At 36.8% G+C, this 13,889-nt stretch overlaps 2 protein-coding genes across 6 annotated transcripts; one reads left to right on the forward strand and one right to left on the reverse strand.

Annotated features, from left to right (window-relative positions):
- Nucleotides 1–570: 570 nt before the first annotated feature.
- On the forward strand, nt 571–11,915 carry LOC124184787 (post-GPI attachment to proteins factor 2-like). 5 transcript variants are annotated; one of them, XR_006871260.1, is made up of 9 exons: nt 573–838; nt 1,460–1,944; nt 2,163–2,430; nt 2,921–3,118; nt 3,261–3,514; nt 10,764–11,038; nt 11,148–11,330; nt 11,521–11,723; nt 11,786–11,915. XR_006871260.1 is itself a non-coding variant. In XM_046574885.1 (5 exons), exons 2-5 carry the CDS (start codon nt 1,780–1,782, stop codon nt 3,291–3,293), a joined length of 690 nt encoding a protein of 229 aa, XP_046430841.1. In that variant the 5' UTR covers nt 571–838; nt 1,460–1,779; the 3' UTR covers nt 3,294–3,389. The 5 variants fall into 5 exon arrangements, 3 of the variants coding, with proteins under 3 accessions (XP_046430841.1, XP_046430839.1, XP_046430840.1); XR_006871261.1 differs by lacking the exons at nt 10,764–11,038; nt 11,148–11,330; nt 11,521–11,723; nt 11,786–11,915 and adding an exon at nt 10,625–10,642; XM_046574885.1 differs by lacking the exons at nt 10,764–11,038; nt 11,148–11,330; nt 11,521–11,723; nt 11,786–11,915 and having other exon boundaries at nt 571–838; nt 2,921–3,144; nt 3,261–3,389.
- Nucleotides 9,377–11,703, reverse strand: LOC124184803 (integrator complex subunit 12-like). Its single transcript, XM_046574905.1, has 3 exons — nt 11,275–11,703; nt 10,704–10,949; nt 9,377–9,385 (listed from the first exon to the last, which is right to left on the reverse strand). The coding sequence occupies exons 1-3, from the start codon at nt 11,701–11,703 to the stop codon at nt 9,377–9,379; spliced, it is 684 nt and encodes a 227-aa protein (XP_046430861.1).
- Nucleotides 11,916–13,889: the final 1,974 nt, after the last annotated feature.

Consider the following 13,889-nt stretch of genomic DNA (forward strand, 5'->3'; position numbering starts at 1 on the left):
AATAATGGTTCTAATTTCTTATTATAAACGTATTATTGTAGATAATCTAGTTTTTCTCCTGGAAAATTATAAAATTTATAGTATGCATTACGTATGGATCACATATATTAGTATCGTACATGGACCGCATATACGAGACATATATACTTTTTGGTCTCTGCATCATTATAACATCTGATCTATCATTATTTATCATCCATGTATACATACTTTTCCCGGGTACCTATACTGTAATTAAATCACATTTTCGCTACGAATTTTGGAAGAAATTGATTCTTATTTTTAATATCTTGAATCGCTGACGATTCGCTAACGTTATAAGTCGGCAAGTACGCACAAGCTAAATATTGACTCGGGCTTACCGTTACGAAGACTGTGTTACTCGGAAGGTTATTGCAACCGACATCGTGTCGTGAACGGTAACCCTCTGATGCTCTGCAATGAGTTCCAAACTCTGCCGCTGGAACACCACAGAGGATGCAAGCGCGCGACGAATTTCGGTTGTCACACCAAAGCCCGTAAGGGTAACTTGCCTTTACAGTCTTCAGTCAACGCTTTATATTCTTCAGTCAACGTGAAGTAGCTTCGGCGTTCGGAGACGCGTCGGTTGCGTTTTGGCGTTTGAAATTGGCGCTGAGAAGCAACCCCCGCGAATATATCGCAATCTCGCGGGGCGTGAGCGGCGGTTGGGGTCGACGTTGTCGACGATGGAGAGGGTCGGAAAAAAGGCTGAGAGAATGCGGAAGGAATAAAAACGACCAAGGAAGAAGAAACACAGATGGCAACTCGATGGGGGTGGTAGTCGTGGCCGTGGTTAACGATAAGTTTCAGTCAGAAGGTAATTAACCCAGTTATTCTTAATACATCACCTTCAAGAGCCGTTCCTCGTAAATTCACTGCCGACGAAACCAGGCGGGCGTAATAAAATTCGGGGGGATTCTAATTCGTGAATATACACGAACTATTACGGCGTCTCGCGTATAGTGAAACTTCTTCGAATCATTGTTTCAACTCAAAAACTCTGCAGTATCTCGGCATTGCGCATTCCTGTGATCAACATAGTCCTATAAGTATATATATGTACGTGCATTGCTTCGGTTACGTACGTATGTATGATATATGTATGCACAGATGCCTCGTGAGCTAGTTATTAAACGTAGGGTTGGACGATCGTCGATGTAAATTGGATAACATATCCGTAGGATAACATTGGTGTTAAATCCATCGACCACGTTGTAATTACTGTACGTAATATCTTCACTGCAGGTATCTCAATTTGAACTCAGATTTGAATCCATGACCTTTGACCCTACCGTTTCTATTCGTTGGATTATATCCACTGGCTATATAAACAGGAATGGAAAAATTAAGATGTTCAAAGAAAAGGAATTTACAGAATAGTCTATAATTCAATTTGAATTTGATTGAAAAATTATCATTATTTCTATTCTTTTTACAGATAACATTCGGAGGGATGAGACTATCATGCATGCACCAGTCAAGATTACTTTTGCCAACTGTGATAAATAATAAATAATACTAGACAAAAATTGAATATACCAAAAATCGTGATCAGATAGCGAGATTACTCAGAGTCAGTCATGTATTACTACGTTATTTATTTCACCAACAAATATTTTATCATTTAAAGAAGAGAACGGAGAATACTGACCAAAGTATACGTTTTCAACGTTTTCATTGAAAACGCTTTGTTGAAATAGGAGAATATATAGACACAGATTGAAATCATTAATAAATGTTGCGTAAGAAAACTTGATAATGGAGCTCAACAATGTTGGGAGCAACAAAAGCTCCGTTTATTTGGCGGTACGATTCAGAAAATTATGCTTGGCTACCGTGTCGCTACCTCTGATTGCTCTACTGGTCTGTTTCATAACAGCATACATATTTCAGCAGGACGATATTCATGAAACGCATTGCAGAGTAAGTGGACAATTGTATTCATATTTTTTCACTGATTTAACAAGAAATATGAACAGCTCAAATTGAATGGCCTGTGCATTCTTGTTTGTATCTGCTGAAGAATGCATGATCGATTTACAAAATTAATTCTCTAATTCGCGCTATTACAGGAAAAATAAATTAATTGACTGTGAGAATAATTGTTTACCGTTGTTTTTTTTTGATTTTTTATGTTATAGGTGTATAACATAATACCATCAATTTCGGCAATAACAGGTGTATCGCCTCAAAGATATTTATGGCGGATAAGCATCGCTCTGCACATAGGTCCCAGAATAGTTATCGCTAGCGTCTATCGTTCCTATTACCATAGAATTCTTAAGGCCGTCAATGATCTACCTAGAAAGATTTTGGGATTCAGGCTTCTGAATCTTTGCTACTGGCTAAACCTTGCTGAGGTAGCAGCTCTATGCGGAGTTACTTACATTTCGAACAGAGAAAATTATCGTGAGTATATATATATATATATGAAAAATTATACCAGCAATAGTCTGAATATGTAAACCTTGGCTATACCGAATTTTAATATCCTTCCAAATCCATCAAAGTCTGACACTATTCCTGCCTATAATCATAACAAATTTCATTTCTTTTCACTCACGCTGTGCAAGGCGACCTGTTATGTATATTTTATCATTCTTTATTTGGAAGATATTGATTGATGGATATGTATATTTAAACCCAGGCCTAGCATCAGCACAAACACCACAAAGGAAACACATTTTACTCTCCTTTTCTCGTATGAGGGTGCGAGCACAAACAAGGCCAGAGCCTTGCCAAAACATACGAAAATATATTTAAGAATGTTTATATATATATATTCTACTTTGAACTTTTACTCGAACAACCATATTTTTGTATATGCATATTTTATTTCACATTACTGAATTTGAATTCTACGTCATGAAAGTATAAACTGATGTACTCAATGTTTTAGCCGTTCACGAGAAGATCTTCATAGTCTTCATGTTCAGCTCACTAGCGTACATGTTGGCAGCTGTTAGATTAGGGCGCCTTGTAACGCCGAATGCACCAAGCCTCCAATACAAACAGGCCCTTTTCGTAATCAGCATCCTTAGCACGGTGGGTCTTGTGATTTTCTTCCTGAAACATCGCCTCTTGTGTCACGATATGGGTGCGTACAGTCTGCAAAGTTTTACGGTGCGTGTTGAAATTTTTATTTTATTTCTTTTTTCCGAGATACTGAATATGAATTATATACTGTATTTGTGAGTATAGAGGTGTGGATAATCCATTTCGCGTATAACTAATTGCAGCATTCAGCTGGTTTTCCCTGTGCGAGTACGTAATAGCATCGGCAAACATGGGATTTCACGTTACGGTCATCCTGGATTTCCCCAAAGAACATCTTGTCGTTGGACACGGCCTACCCCCTTTGAAGGTGGATTAACCCCTCTGGATTGCATAAGTCCATCGATATTGTCCCAAAGTGCCTACTGCTTCTACCTGTTAACGCTACGAGTCTGCCTTTGTTAAGTAACATCACGTTCACGTGCGACCTTCTTCAAAGGTAAACAATGCACAAGTTCCGATTATAGACTAGAATCCATCGTAATATCGCTATATATTGTTGTTAGAACGATCGATATACATTGTAAAAAAAGCTCCATCTTTAAATGTCTGCATATTAGTGAAATTTTAAACATTCGGATATAACGATGACGATTGTAGTTGATATTATTCTATTCTAATTCACATAGATATACGAGTGAGCTCTGTTGTTACTTGGCCAATTTTTATTTCTCTTAGCGCAAGATACACCGCTATACACATTTGTTTTATCTACATATTTCCGTTTCGTTTGTGATCTTGATAGCTGGACGTTTATATACCTACTTAGTCACAAACTTTAGATTCATTGAATCTTACAACTTGAAAGTGAAAAGTAAAATATTTCCTTTCGCGTCACGTTAGCGAAGTAGACCAAATGTATTAAATGCCATTCGCCATTTCTGTGGCAAGACAGAATTAAGTTATAGACTCATAGCGATCACAGCAGCCACTTAACTTGCGTACATAAACTATGTTGCCAATAAGAGAGTAAATAAAGTTTGAAAAATACAATGAATGATAATATTGCAATTAACAATACAAATTATTTGACTAAATTAGAATCTAGCGCTTCCAAAGAGTGGCGATGAGCAATGGGCACTTGGCTGGGCAGTTAAAAATACATATAATGGCCTTCCGTTACTTAAACACTACAAAAATAATATACCAATAAATAGTAATAATAATAACAAATTAATAATGTTAGAAGAAAACACTGAAATGCAATGAGAAAAAATGCATTTAGCATTTAAGAAGGAAAACGTATCACGAATACTATACTTACCCCGTTCAATTCGTACGAACAATGAGTTTCTGAAAAGTATTATCGATATAAACGACAGATCGTTACTCGTTAGAGTTAAAATATTATTTATTAATTTATTATTGTAGATAATTGTAGTCAACTGCGCAATAATTTTGAACAATTTTTGCAAGTGTGTTGCATACTAGTCAATTTACTAATAATGTTCTAGTCAAGGTGTTTGGTTTTATTCCCTCAGAACGAAATACCCATTTAAACTTCGAGTAACGTTCAAAACGCATCTTGCACCGTTTTTAGTATTATCTATTTACTCACTTCATTTATTGATGATTTTATACTCATAACGGATTCAGTATTGTAGCAATAATTGGCATAAAGTAAAATTGGACACGGCTGGTTCGTCAAAACGTCACATTATCGTGAAACTAGATATTAAGTAACCAATTCGGCACACGTTTAACTCAATATTCGTACAATCAAGACCAAAATATAACGTCCAAAAATATTTTCTTTCATCAACGGTATGAACTGTTGATAAGAAATAAAGAATACGGAATTGTATTCTTTTTGTTTATCGAAGCTGCAAAAAAATTTGTATGTTTTTTCTCCCTATTGGGAAAGATCATTCGTTATGCACCTAATTTACAATTATGCCAATAAAATTTGTAGTAAGGATTTATTATTGTCTACCGTAAAATTATTCGCCTTGTTGTTATGCGATGTTTATTAATTACTTTTACAAAACTGTCAATAATTTTTCCCATCTACTCGGTAACGATGACATTAAGTATTGAGTATTGTTATTTCATTAAACTTTCGGAGGCGATACGTATAATTGTTCACAATCGGGCATTGTAATTCGGATTGCAATTTGAATATTAAGGTAAACCGATTTTGAACAGTTTCGGAGCTACGGATCTTCGCAGCGCAGTTACTCCTTCAGTTCTGCTAGTTTGTACATTATAACAATTTGAGGGAGAATTTTTCTTCTAGAACTTAGTTTACATGATATTTCTAGTCCAAACGTAACTGTATACGTAGAAAGCACCGGCAATTCGACCCTTTAGCCAATGAAAGAAAGAAAAAGTTTTCTAGCATCTGTAGATAGGTACGTACGTTAACGTTGACGTATGTACCTGTGCCCAAGTTATACTGATATACATACATGAATTTTGAAAGCGTAAAATTGCAAGTATCACGTTGCAGCCATATTCTGCAGAGCCTGCCTTTGCTCGTACTTATTATTCATAAGAGCGTATCTAGTTGCTAAAGGGTTTACGATACATCCGTTTTGCACATTTTTACTAAAGAGTGTTATAAGATAGCATGTTTTTATAAAACGTGATTTTCTTCTTCACTCGCCTGACCTCAAAATAGAGACATCTGTACGTAGCCATGTATGTATACGTATACACATTACATAAAAATATAGTAGGGTGTTACAAAGTAAAAAAAAAAAAACGTAAAAAGTAAAACGATAATGGAACTCGTTTCATCTAAGATCGAACTGTCAATGGCTAGGCCTCGGCAAAGAATCCCAATACGATAAATGACATCTCTATCAAAAAATTATTCGGAAAACATACCGATTTTCATTTTTATAACACCTTAGGTATAAGACTTTTAGTTTGACGGTATACGTCGGCTTTCGTTAATTAGCACTGTTGTATGTATAGCCTGAACTTTGTAGTTCGATTAAGGAAAAAAAAAAAAGTTGCATACTTCACTTCTCGCGGCTTCTTTGGGAGGATAAAGTACGAGGTATAATCGTAGTTTGAATTGGATGAGTATTCAATTTCAATAAGAATTAATAAATACTGAACCTAGTTGAAGTTAAAGAAAAGAAATAAATAATAATTTGGATGTCATTTTCATTCTGTAACTACGTACTCACACAGTTGAGGTGATAATAAGTTTATATGTAATGATTAGGTTGCGGCTTATAATATTCTCCTATTGAAGGAATGTTGAAAAGAAAAAAAAATGCACAATTAAAGTCTCTCCTTACCAATTTTCTAATGCAATAATGAATCCTCTATTATGCATAATACGTAGTCAAAAGATCATGTGATGGTAACGCTCTTATAATATCATGTCAATTAATATTATTAACGTACATCTTGATTGTTTGGTAATCACGTCAAGTGATCACATGCTAAAAATATTATACACTTGTCTCTCTACTCTTTGTACACGTCTGTATTATAAAAAAAAAATCCCATTTTCTCACAGATATTAGCTAACCATTTGTTTCATTTATTTTTTTTTTTTTTTGCTAAATTGCTGCAGACAAGAAAATTTTACAAGATCGAAAATTATTCGAATGCATTGGAGTAACTACAACAACAGACGTGTTGTGATTTTCTGTTTTTTTTTTTTTCACATATTTCAAAATTGTTGACATTCTTTCTACTGATCTTTTTTTTCTAATTTTTGTTCCCAAGAAATCTTTACGATCTGTGATCTCAGATCGGTATTACCCAATTTGATTGTAAATTCTGTCTCAGTCAGACTGGATAATTATACCTTGTCGGGATTTTATTGATAAACGAAGTGCATATCATATAATTAATATTTAGACAAAGTATATTCAGTGCACGTTGTAGAATTGTTGACAATTATTAATTGAAATGAAAAATAGTAAATAAAAATGAGAATAAAATGAAATAAAATTGAAAGAAAATAAAATAAAAAATAAAGCAAAATGCACCATTACACTATTCATAGATACTTCGTATAATGTATTTGAATTTTCAAAAGCCTTCATCCAGCGAGTCATTTTCTTTTCTCTTATACATGCTAAGAATTACCTTGCGTATATGCACAATCAGCTCCATTATTTATATTCATTACCATATTTCATTTTTCCCTTGCTCTGTATACTGATCTAATTATATCGCGAAATCATTTCATGTTCAATTATTATACGTACCTTTACGTAATCATTGCTTCCACAAGAGAAACGCAGGAAATTAGTTTCGAACGAAAGTAAACTCGTTATATTATGTATATGGGGCACCTACCGCTACTCACTATTCTCTCTGCGTTTGTTAATTTAATATAATGCAATAAAAATTTCCTACAATTGGCACATCTCAAATGATTCATATGTCAGCAGAAATTCGACACTGTTTATTCATACGATTTATAAATTGTAACGAAATGTAGCGCGGAAATTGACTACCCTCTGAGAAACAAAGATTTTATTTATCATTCGAGAAACTTTTAACACGTACGGTAAAAACCCGGAAACATCGCTTGATTCTCATTCCACGTAACACGTACGTACAATGTACATATTAACTAATGTGTACTGTTCTCGGAATGCTATCGCAAGTTGTTAATACCTGACGTGATTTTTAGTTGTGTCACGGATCATTTCGAACTCGACTAGTTTCTTGATTTCCCAGTCTGACAATATCGTCCAGTATTGTTATCATAATCGTAGCTGTTATACTCATTGTTCTTGCTATTTTTTACATCGGGGAATACTTATTGCGTAATCACGAGAAACAACTTATTAAATTATTAAATTGCATTAAAATTATTCATCATGCTTACAAATATAGCAAACACGTACTCCTAGTTACTGATCACACGTTTTAAAATTGTTAGTGTAGAATTTAACAAAGAATTTGACTTTAAATACGTATTTTAGAAAAATCTGACTAGACGTAAAAGCTTTCCGAATCGTTCTTCTTTGACGTGTGTTTATTGTAAAATTAAAACGGATGAGTAAATTTGCCAAGAACCAATTCGTTTCTATATATGACGGACAAACGAGCGTTTGCTGAAAAGAACTGAAAATAGAAAAGACCAAAGTCACGTCAACACAATGCTAATCGTTATATAAAAGCGAATAACACATATCTGTCATAAAATTCGTTTTTACCAATATAAATTTATGATTCGAATGAAAATTAAAAAAAAAAAAAATGAAAAGTATTTTAACAGGTATAATCAATTCATTCCGGTTCATTAAATGTGTGGAAATTGATTTGAAAACTCAAGAAACAAATAAAATCGTTGTTACAATTTTGCGAAAATAAATTTTGCACACCTGTGTCGGATCGATTGATTTTGCGAGGGGAAATTATGAAATTATTCGGATTAACCGATATGCTAATCAATGATATTCGCGAACATATTCGAACTTAAAGAAATGATTTTTATTATTAATTTAAAAATTCGTGATCTATTATAAAAGACGCTGTGCAAATCATTGCATTAATTCAAATAGATAAAAACATGTGCCGTCTTATATTTTTTATACATCAACTGGAATGAAAAAGAAAATAGAAAAATCATCCGGCAGCGTTGTCCCGCGAATACATGTACATTAGTGGTGTACGATTTTCAGTTTTACACACGGTGCGGTTTAATCTGAAACATCTCTTTCACGCTCTGCGTTGTATCTAATTTTATCAATTGATATTATCACAGTTCATTAATTAAGGAAACTGCAATAATTATTTTTCTAAGCGCTACAAAACTATTTTTAAACGTGATGCGTGTAAACTAAATTTTTTTGTTTGAATATTAATAAATAAATTGGAGGAATCAATATAACACTTTAGGTAATGGTAGTATAGGTATATAACGTGTTTATTATATCCAAACGAAAGTTGTGACAAAAATGAAACCTGTTTTGTTTATTATCGAATTTTTACCCTAGGCGTCGAAGATTCGGGGCTGTAAGTTTACTTGAAAAAATTTAGCAGGTGTATATGATTTAATAAAAATTACGTTCGCCCGAAGCGTGAATATTTTTTTTCTTCCGTTTCTTCTACTTTCTCTCTCTCTCTCTGGAATATAACATTAAAGACCGAGACGGTAGGAACGATGATTCGCAATAAAATGTAAATTCTTTGTAACTCGTTGATTAGTATCTTATATATACCTATAATACAATTAAATTAATACAATGGCAATTGTGAAGGGCCCATGATGGAAATTGTAGAACACGTGAGAATTTTGTCAGATATTGACTTTCGCTTGTATATCACTTGATTAAACGATACGGATCAATGATATACCGAAGCTGCGGACATTGCTGTGTCATAACACCTAGACATAATAGTTATAAACATAAACTGCAAACATTACTCATTCAATTCTCCGATCTCTGTCTCAATCTACCTACAATCATCCTTAAATGTACAGTTTACTAATACTTATTTTCAACTTCGTTTCAACTTCAATTCATTCTAACGCTGGTTCAGCTAAATTTACGACACGTTCTCAACAACGCTCGTATAAAATTCAACCGCATGTAAACCCTTTCACTTTCGTTAACCTCGATTGTATTTATACCACCGTTGCGTGCACATATATATATATATGTACCGTTGTATCATGTTATGTGCAAATATTTATGACGTTGAAAAGTTCAACTCACAACTACGAACCAAAGCGTGGGTCATTGATACGTTTATCAGTATAGAAATTTCTAAGAGAAATATGTCGATAGTGTTTCAAGCCCGGTTAAAAAAAAAGTAATAATTATATTCGTCTCTTCTGCACATAAATATCGCATGCAAATTGAATTAGTGTAAATTTCACTTGGGTGTTACGCGCGTCATTGTTAACTTGGAACCGACTCTTTTGCGAAGTTGGAGTCCGGATGAGAAAGCCGAAGAGACCGTTGGGGGTTGGCCACTTTTTAAAGATCCTTTCTTGGCAGTGAACGATTGCTCCGATGATTCTGTAAAATGTTTTTTTTCACACTTCGTTAACTCTCTTTTATACGGAATTCGATTAGTTATCTGTACGCGGTAGAGCAAATTTTTATACCTTCGTTTTCATTTTATCGCTAAATCAACATTTTCGCGGTATAAGATTGAACCGAGGTACTTGGGATAGTGAGATTTGTTATGATATATCGTACTTGTTTGTTTCTTTGCCGATAGCCTACCGATGCTTGGTGTATTTCGCAATGGAAATTGATCTGTAAGCGAAAGAAATAAAAAAAGGTTGAAACCATTTGTCGGTTTATGCATACAAGCATACGAGAGGCTGCAGATCGCTAGATCTTGAATTACACGGTATAATATCGTGCACACGTACGGTGCATAAGAAGCAACAAGGATAGTGAGAAGTAAAAAAAAATTAAACGAATAATACAGCATTCAAATTTCAACGCTCGGTATCGCGCGTTAATTACGAATTTAAAATCCCTCGGGCACTCCGGGAATATACGGTTGCACAAAACGGGACGTAAAAACATTGAAATTTATCGAGTCGTAATTTGTCGATTTACGATTTAAATTTTGGTTTAAAAAAGGAGAAAAATTTTTCCAATAAAAGATACACAGCAGCGGTTCCAACCAGAAATCGAATCCTCCTGACCGTCAAGCCGTGTTTTTGTTCGCCTGAAGTAATTGACCTGTTCGTCAAAACGAGTATCGACCCTCTCCTCATCGACTTGAAATTTCTTATCTTCAAGCCCTGCAGCGACGACGATCGCCGTGGCCTCCGAAAGCTCGACGCACTTGGCGCAATGCCACACCAACCGCGGGTCATAAATGTCAAGGTCAAGGACTGGCGGCTGATGGCAAAGAGGATGGTAGACATCCTGGCATTCTTGGCACTCCAGGAGAATCAAAGGACCCAGTCTCGCCCCGTTGCAGATCTTTAAACGAACGACAAACTTGTCACTGAGCCGATAATGCCCAAAAATCACGAGAGGCGTGATCAAGTGCATGGATACTCAATTACTTCGTAAGCCCGTCAATATCCTTAATCGCATTTTTAAAATACTTCCCAATCCAAAACCGTTGGTAAACTGAACTGTTTTCAAAATTTTAACACCAACTAATCGATTTCACAGGTTTTTGGAACCCAATCACCGTCACTCTTCGTCTGAACTCATCGCCGTTCCACACAGCGTAACACAATGTAAAGAAAATTGAAATAAAATAAACAAACAAAATGGAAAACTTTACGAAGAACGGAACCTTGCAGAGAGCATCGTCACCGGCACTGGAGCCTTCGTCGGGTATCGAAATCGTCGGTATGTCCATCTTGTCGACGGCGACGAGAACGTTCGTCATGCTAGAGCCAATCTTTGCCGTTACAACTTCCACACTCGGGCTGGAAGCACGCGTTTTAACGTTCCTCCGAAAAGCATGACCCTTCCCGTTCGATCCGTCAATATTGATATCCCGTTCGTTGGTATTCTTACACGTCTCTTCCGAAAACAGAGATAACGAATCCCGCCGCATCCTGACTGCCAGGCTCTTGTCCAGACCGTGTTTTTTCACTATCGAGGCGTCCAGCATCTGGCGCAATTTGTCCGCCGAATCCTCATCCGTCGAATGGAGAAGAGCAAGCGCTGTGAAGAAGTCTTCCTCAGCTTCCGCTGCGTTCTCCAGGTCAAAGTACATCGCCTGTGATTTTTAAAAAGGTAATTTTACTTCCGATCTGATAAATTCACACGCTTCGTTTTACTTATTTTCACGTTCACAGGTTGTACCGGTCAATACGTTCAATTTGCGCAATACGTATAATGTACGTGTAATCATTCTTACGTATGTAATACAGTAGGATACGACACCGCGGTGTCACCGCGACCATGCCATGCGTCATGTTCGTTACTTTTATCCATTGCGGTTGTCAGACCAGCGGTTAGAATTGCTTATCGTTAATTTTTACCCATTGTCAATGCACCGTGGATTCAGTGAAAAATGCAATGCAAGAACCTGTGTAGCTATTTCTATCCTCCTCGGCGATTGCGCGGTTTAACTTCTTCGGCGGTCTGAGACCACTGCAGTCCTGAACTTCCTCGACGTCGAGTGAAAGCAAAGGTTCCTGGACCAGACAGACTTCTATCACAAACTGATGGACTGGGTACCCTAGCCGGATAGTCGAATCCACGCGACGCGCCGAGATACGTTACTCCATTGTCCGATTCAACTATTTGTTTGTTTATATTACATCCCTTCAGTCTGGTGGAAAAGTTACGTTAGAGTAATTCCAGCGGGGTAAATTAGCACGAGTGGTGAAACATATCGCGACTCTTTGTATAAGCCTTTGTCTCTTGAGCCGAGGAAATTCGGGAGATCCGTAAAGCTCTGCGTCAGGGATTCAACCGAGACAGACTTGACGAATGGGTATTATAACCCATACGTTTCGAATTTTGAAATGCAGAGTCTGCCTTGTTCGGAGGGTCGCAGACTCCCTTCGGTTCAGGGGTCGGTGGAGGTTGGTAAGTGTATTATCCAGCTCGCGTCGTCGCGTCGTGGATATAATATCCAAATAATAATATCTCAAGCAATCCTGGCATACCTTGCCGGGAAGGAATTCGATGAAAATGTGTCGCGATCCTGGGAATTTCAGGTGAGGTCCTTCTCGACCTCGCGTCCTCTCGATGCTTCGGGCTGTCTCCTTATATCTATATCGAATTTGAATATCCCTCATCCTCCTCGGAGCTTGCAGGCGTGATATTTTAATATCTGGGACGTGAGTAAATCTCTGCGCGTGAACGGGGAGATGCCTGTAATGCCTCCTGCGATATTTCTCCAGTTTATACATATACATCTGCGGAATGTTTGACAAGTTTATCTCAACGCGTACAGCACTGCAGATGTGAAAACGTGTACCGAGGACAAGTGTATAGGTATAATCGTTCATCTTTTCTGTACCGTCGTGCCAGATTCTCGACATTCGTAATAAGTCGTCGTTGATCAAAGCTCGAACATGCGATTCTTGACGCTTTGACAAAATCGCGACCCGTCGAGGCTCAAAATACATCCGAATAAAATGACGGAGAACCCCTTATAACTCTCATCGGCCAAACGGAGGTAAAAAATCGTCGACACTGTACGGCGAACGCGGCACGGAAGCCGATACATGATACATACATGTACACATTACACGGCCCATTTAACTCAGGATTCTACGGGATTGATCCCGCAAATTCTAGGGGAAAACTTCCTGGAAAATTCCGAGTCAAGAGGTTTGCTGACGAGCCCGATGAGCTGCGGTAAATGCAATATCCAGCTTCGCGTGCGACGCACCATTGCCATACCCATAAGCCCCCATTGTCAACGTGTCACGGATTCGCCATCGCCACTCAGGTTTCACGAATTGCCCTGCGTGCATTTGGGGGTCGATTGAATGGGGTGACTTCTCCCCATGGGGTACCGCGTTTCTGTACCGTGTATAATGCCGCCTGGAATATTATTATTTTTTTTTTTTTCATATATAAATGGATCGCCATGGATTCCGTTTCCACGTTACGTTGTCCGGGTCTGCTGAATTCAATTAATACAGTTCGGAGATCCGTTTCTTGTGCAATCAGCCAAGACTTGTACCCTGGATTAATCTCATTTTCTTAACGCGTATAAACCGGATCGTAAGTAATGATAGTTCGAGAAGAACTTTTTGGTGGAAATTATTTTATGGGATTTCGCGACCACGATTTTAGTTTATTTGTTATATTTATATGTACCTATTAATATATTTGTCTTTCCTAACATTATTTACTTTATTATATTTTTAATCAATTTTTTACTGCGAGTCTAAATACTGCTTGAATTTAATCGCGACGTTCTTTGAATACTCAATGACT

The sequence above is a fragment of the Neodiprion fabricii genome, chromosome 6, assembly GCF_021155785.1.
Source record: "Neodiprion fabricii isolate iyNeoFabr1 chromosome 6, iyNeoFabr1.1, whole genome shotgun sequence".
NCBI classification, from domain to species: Eukaryota; Metazoa; Arthropoda; class Insecta; order Hymenoptera; family Diprionidae; genus Neodiprion; species Neodiprion fabricii.

Bases quoted from the DNA above. Each gene is read 5' to 3' on its own strand.
- LOC124184787 (XM_046574883.1), top strand. From the start codon at position 1,780: ATGGAGCTCAACAATGTTGGGAGCAACAAAAGCTCCGTTTATTTGGCG. The intron at 2,431-2,920 runs GTGAGTATATAT...TCAATGTTTTAG, and splicing joins TTCGAACAGAGAAAATTATC to CCGTTCACGAGAAGATCTTC. The intron at 3,119-3,260 runs GTGCGTACAGTC...AACTAATTGCAG, and splicing joins CCTCTTGTGTCACGATATGG to CATTCAGCTGGTTTTCCCTG.
- LOC124184803 (XM_046574905.1), bottom strand. From the start codon at position 11,703: ATGTACTTTGACCTGGAGAACGCAGCGGAAGCTGAGGAAGACTTCTTC. The intron at 10,950-11,274 runs GTTCCGTTCTTC...GTTCGTTTAAAG, and splicing joins GTGACGATGCTCTCTGCAAG to ATCTGCAACGGGGCGAGACT.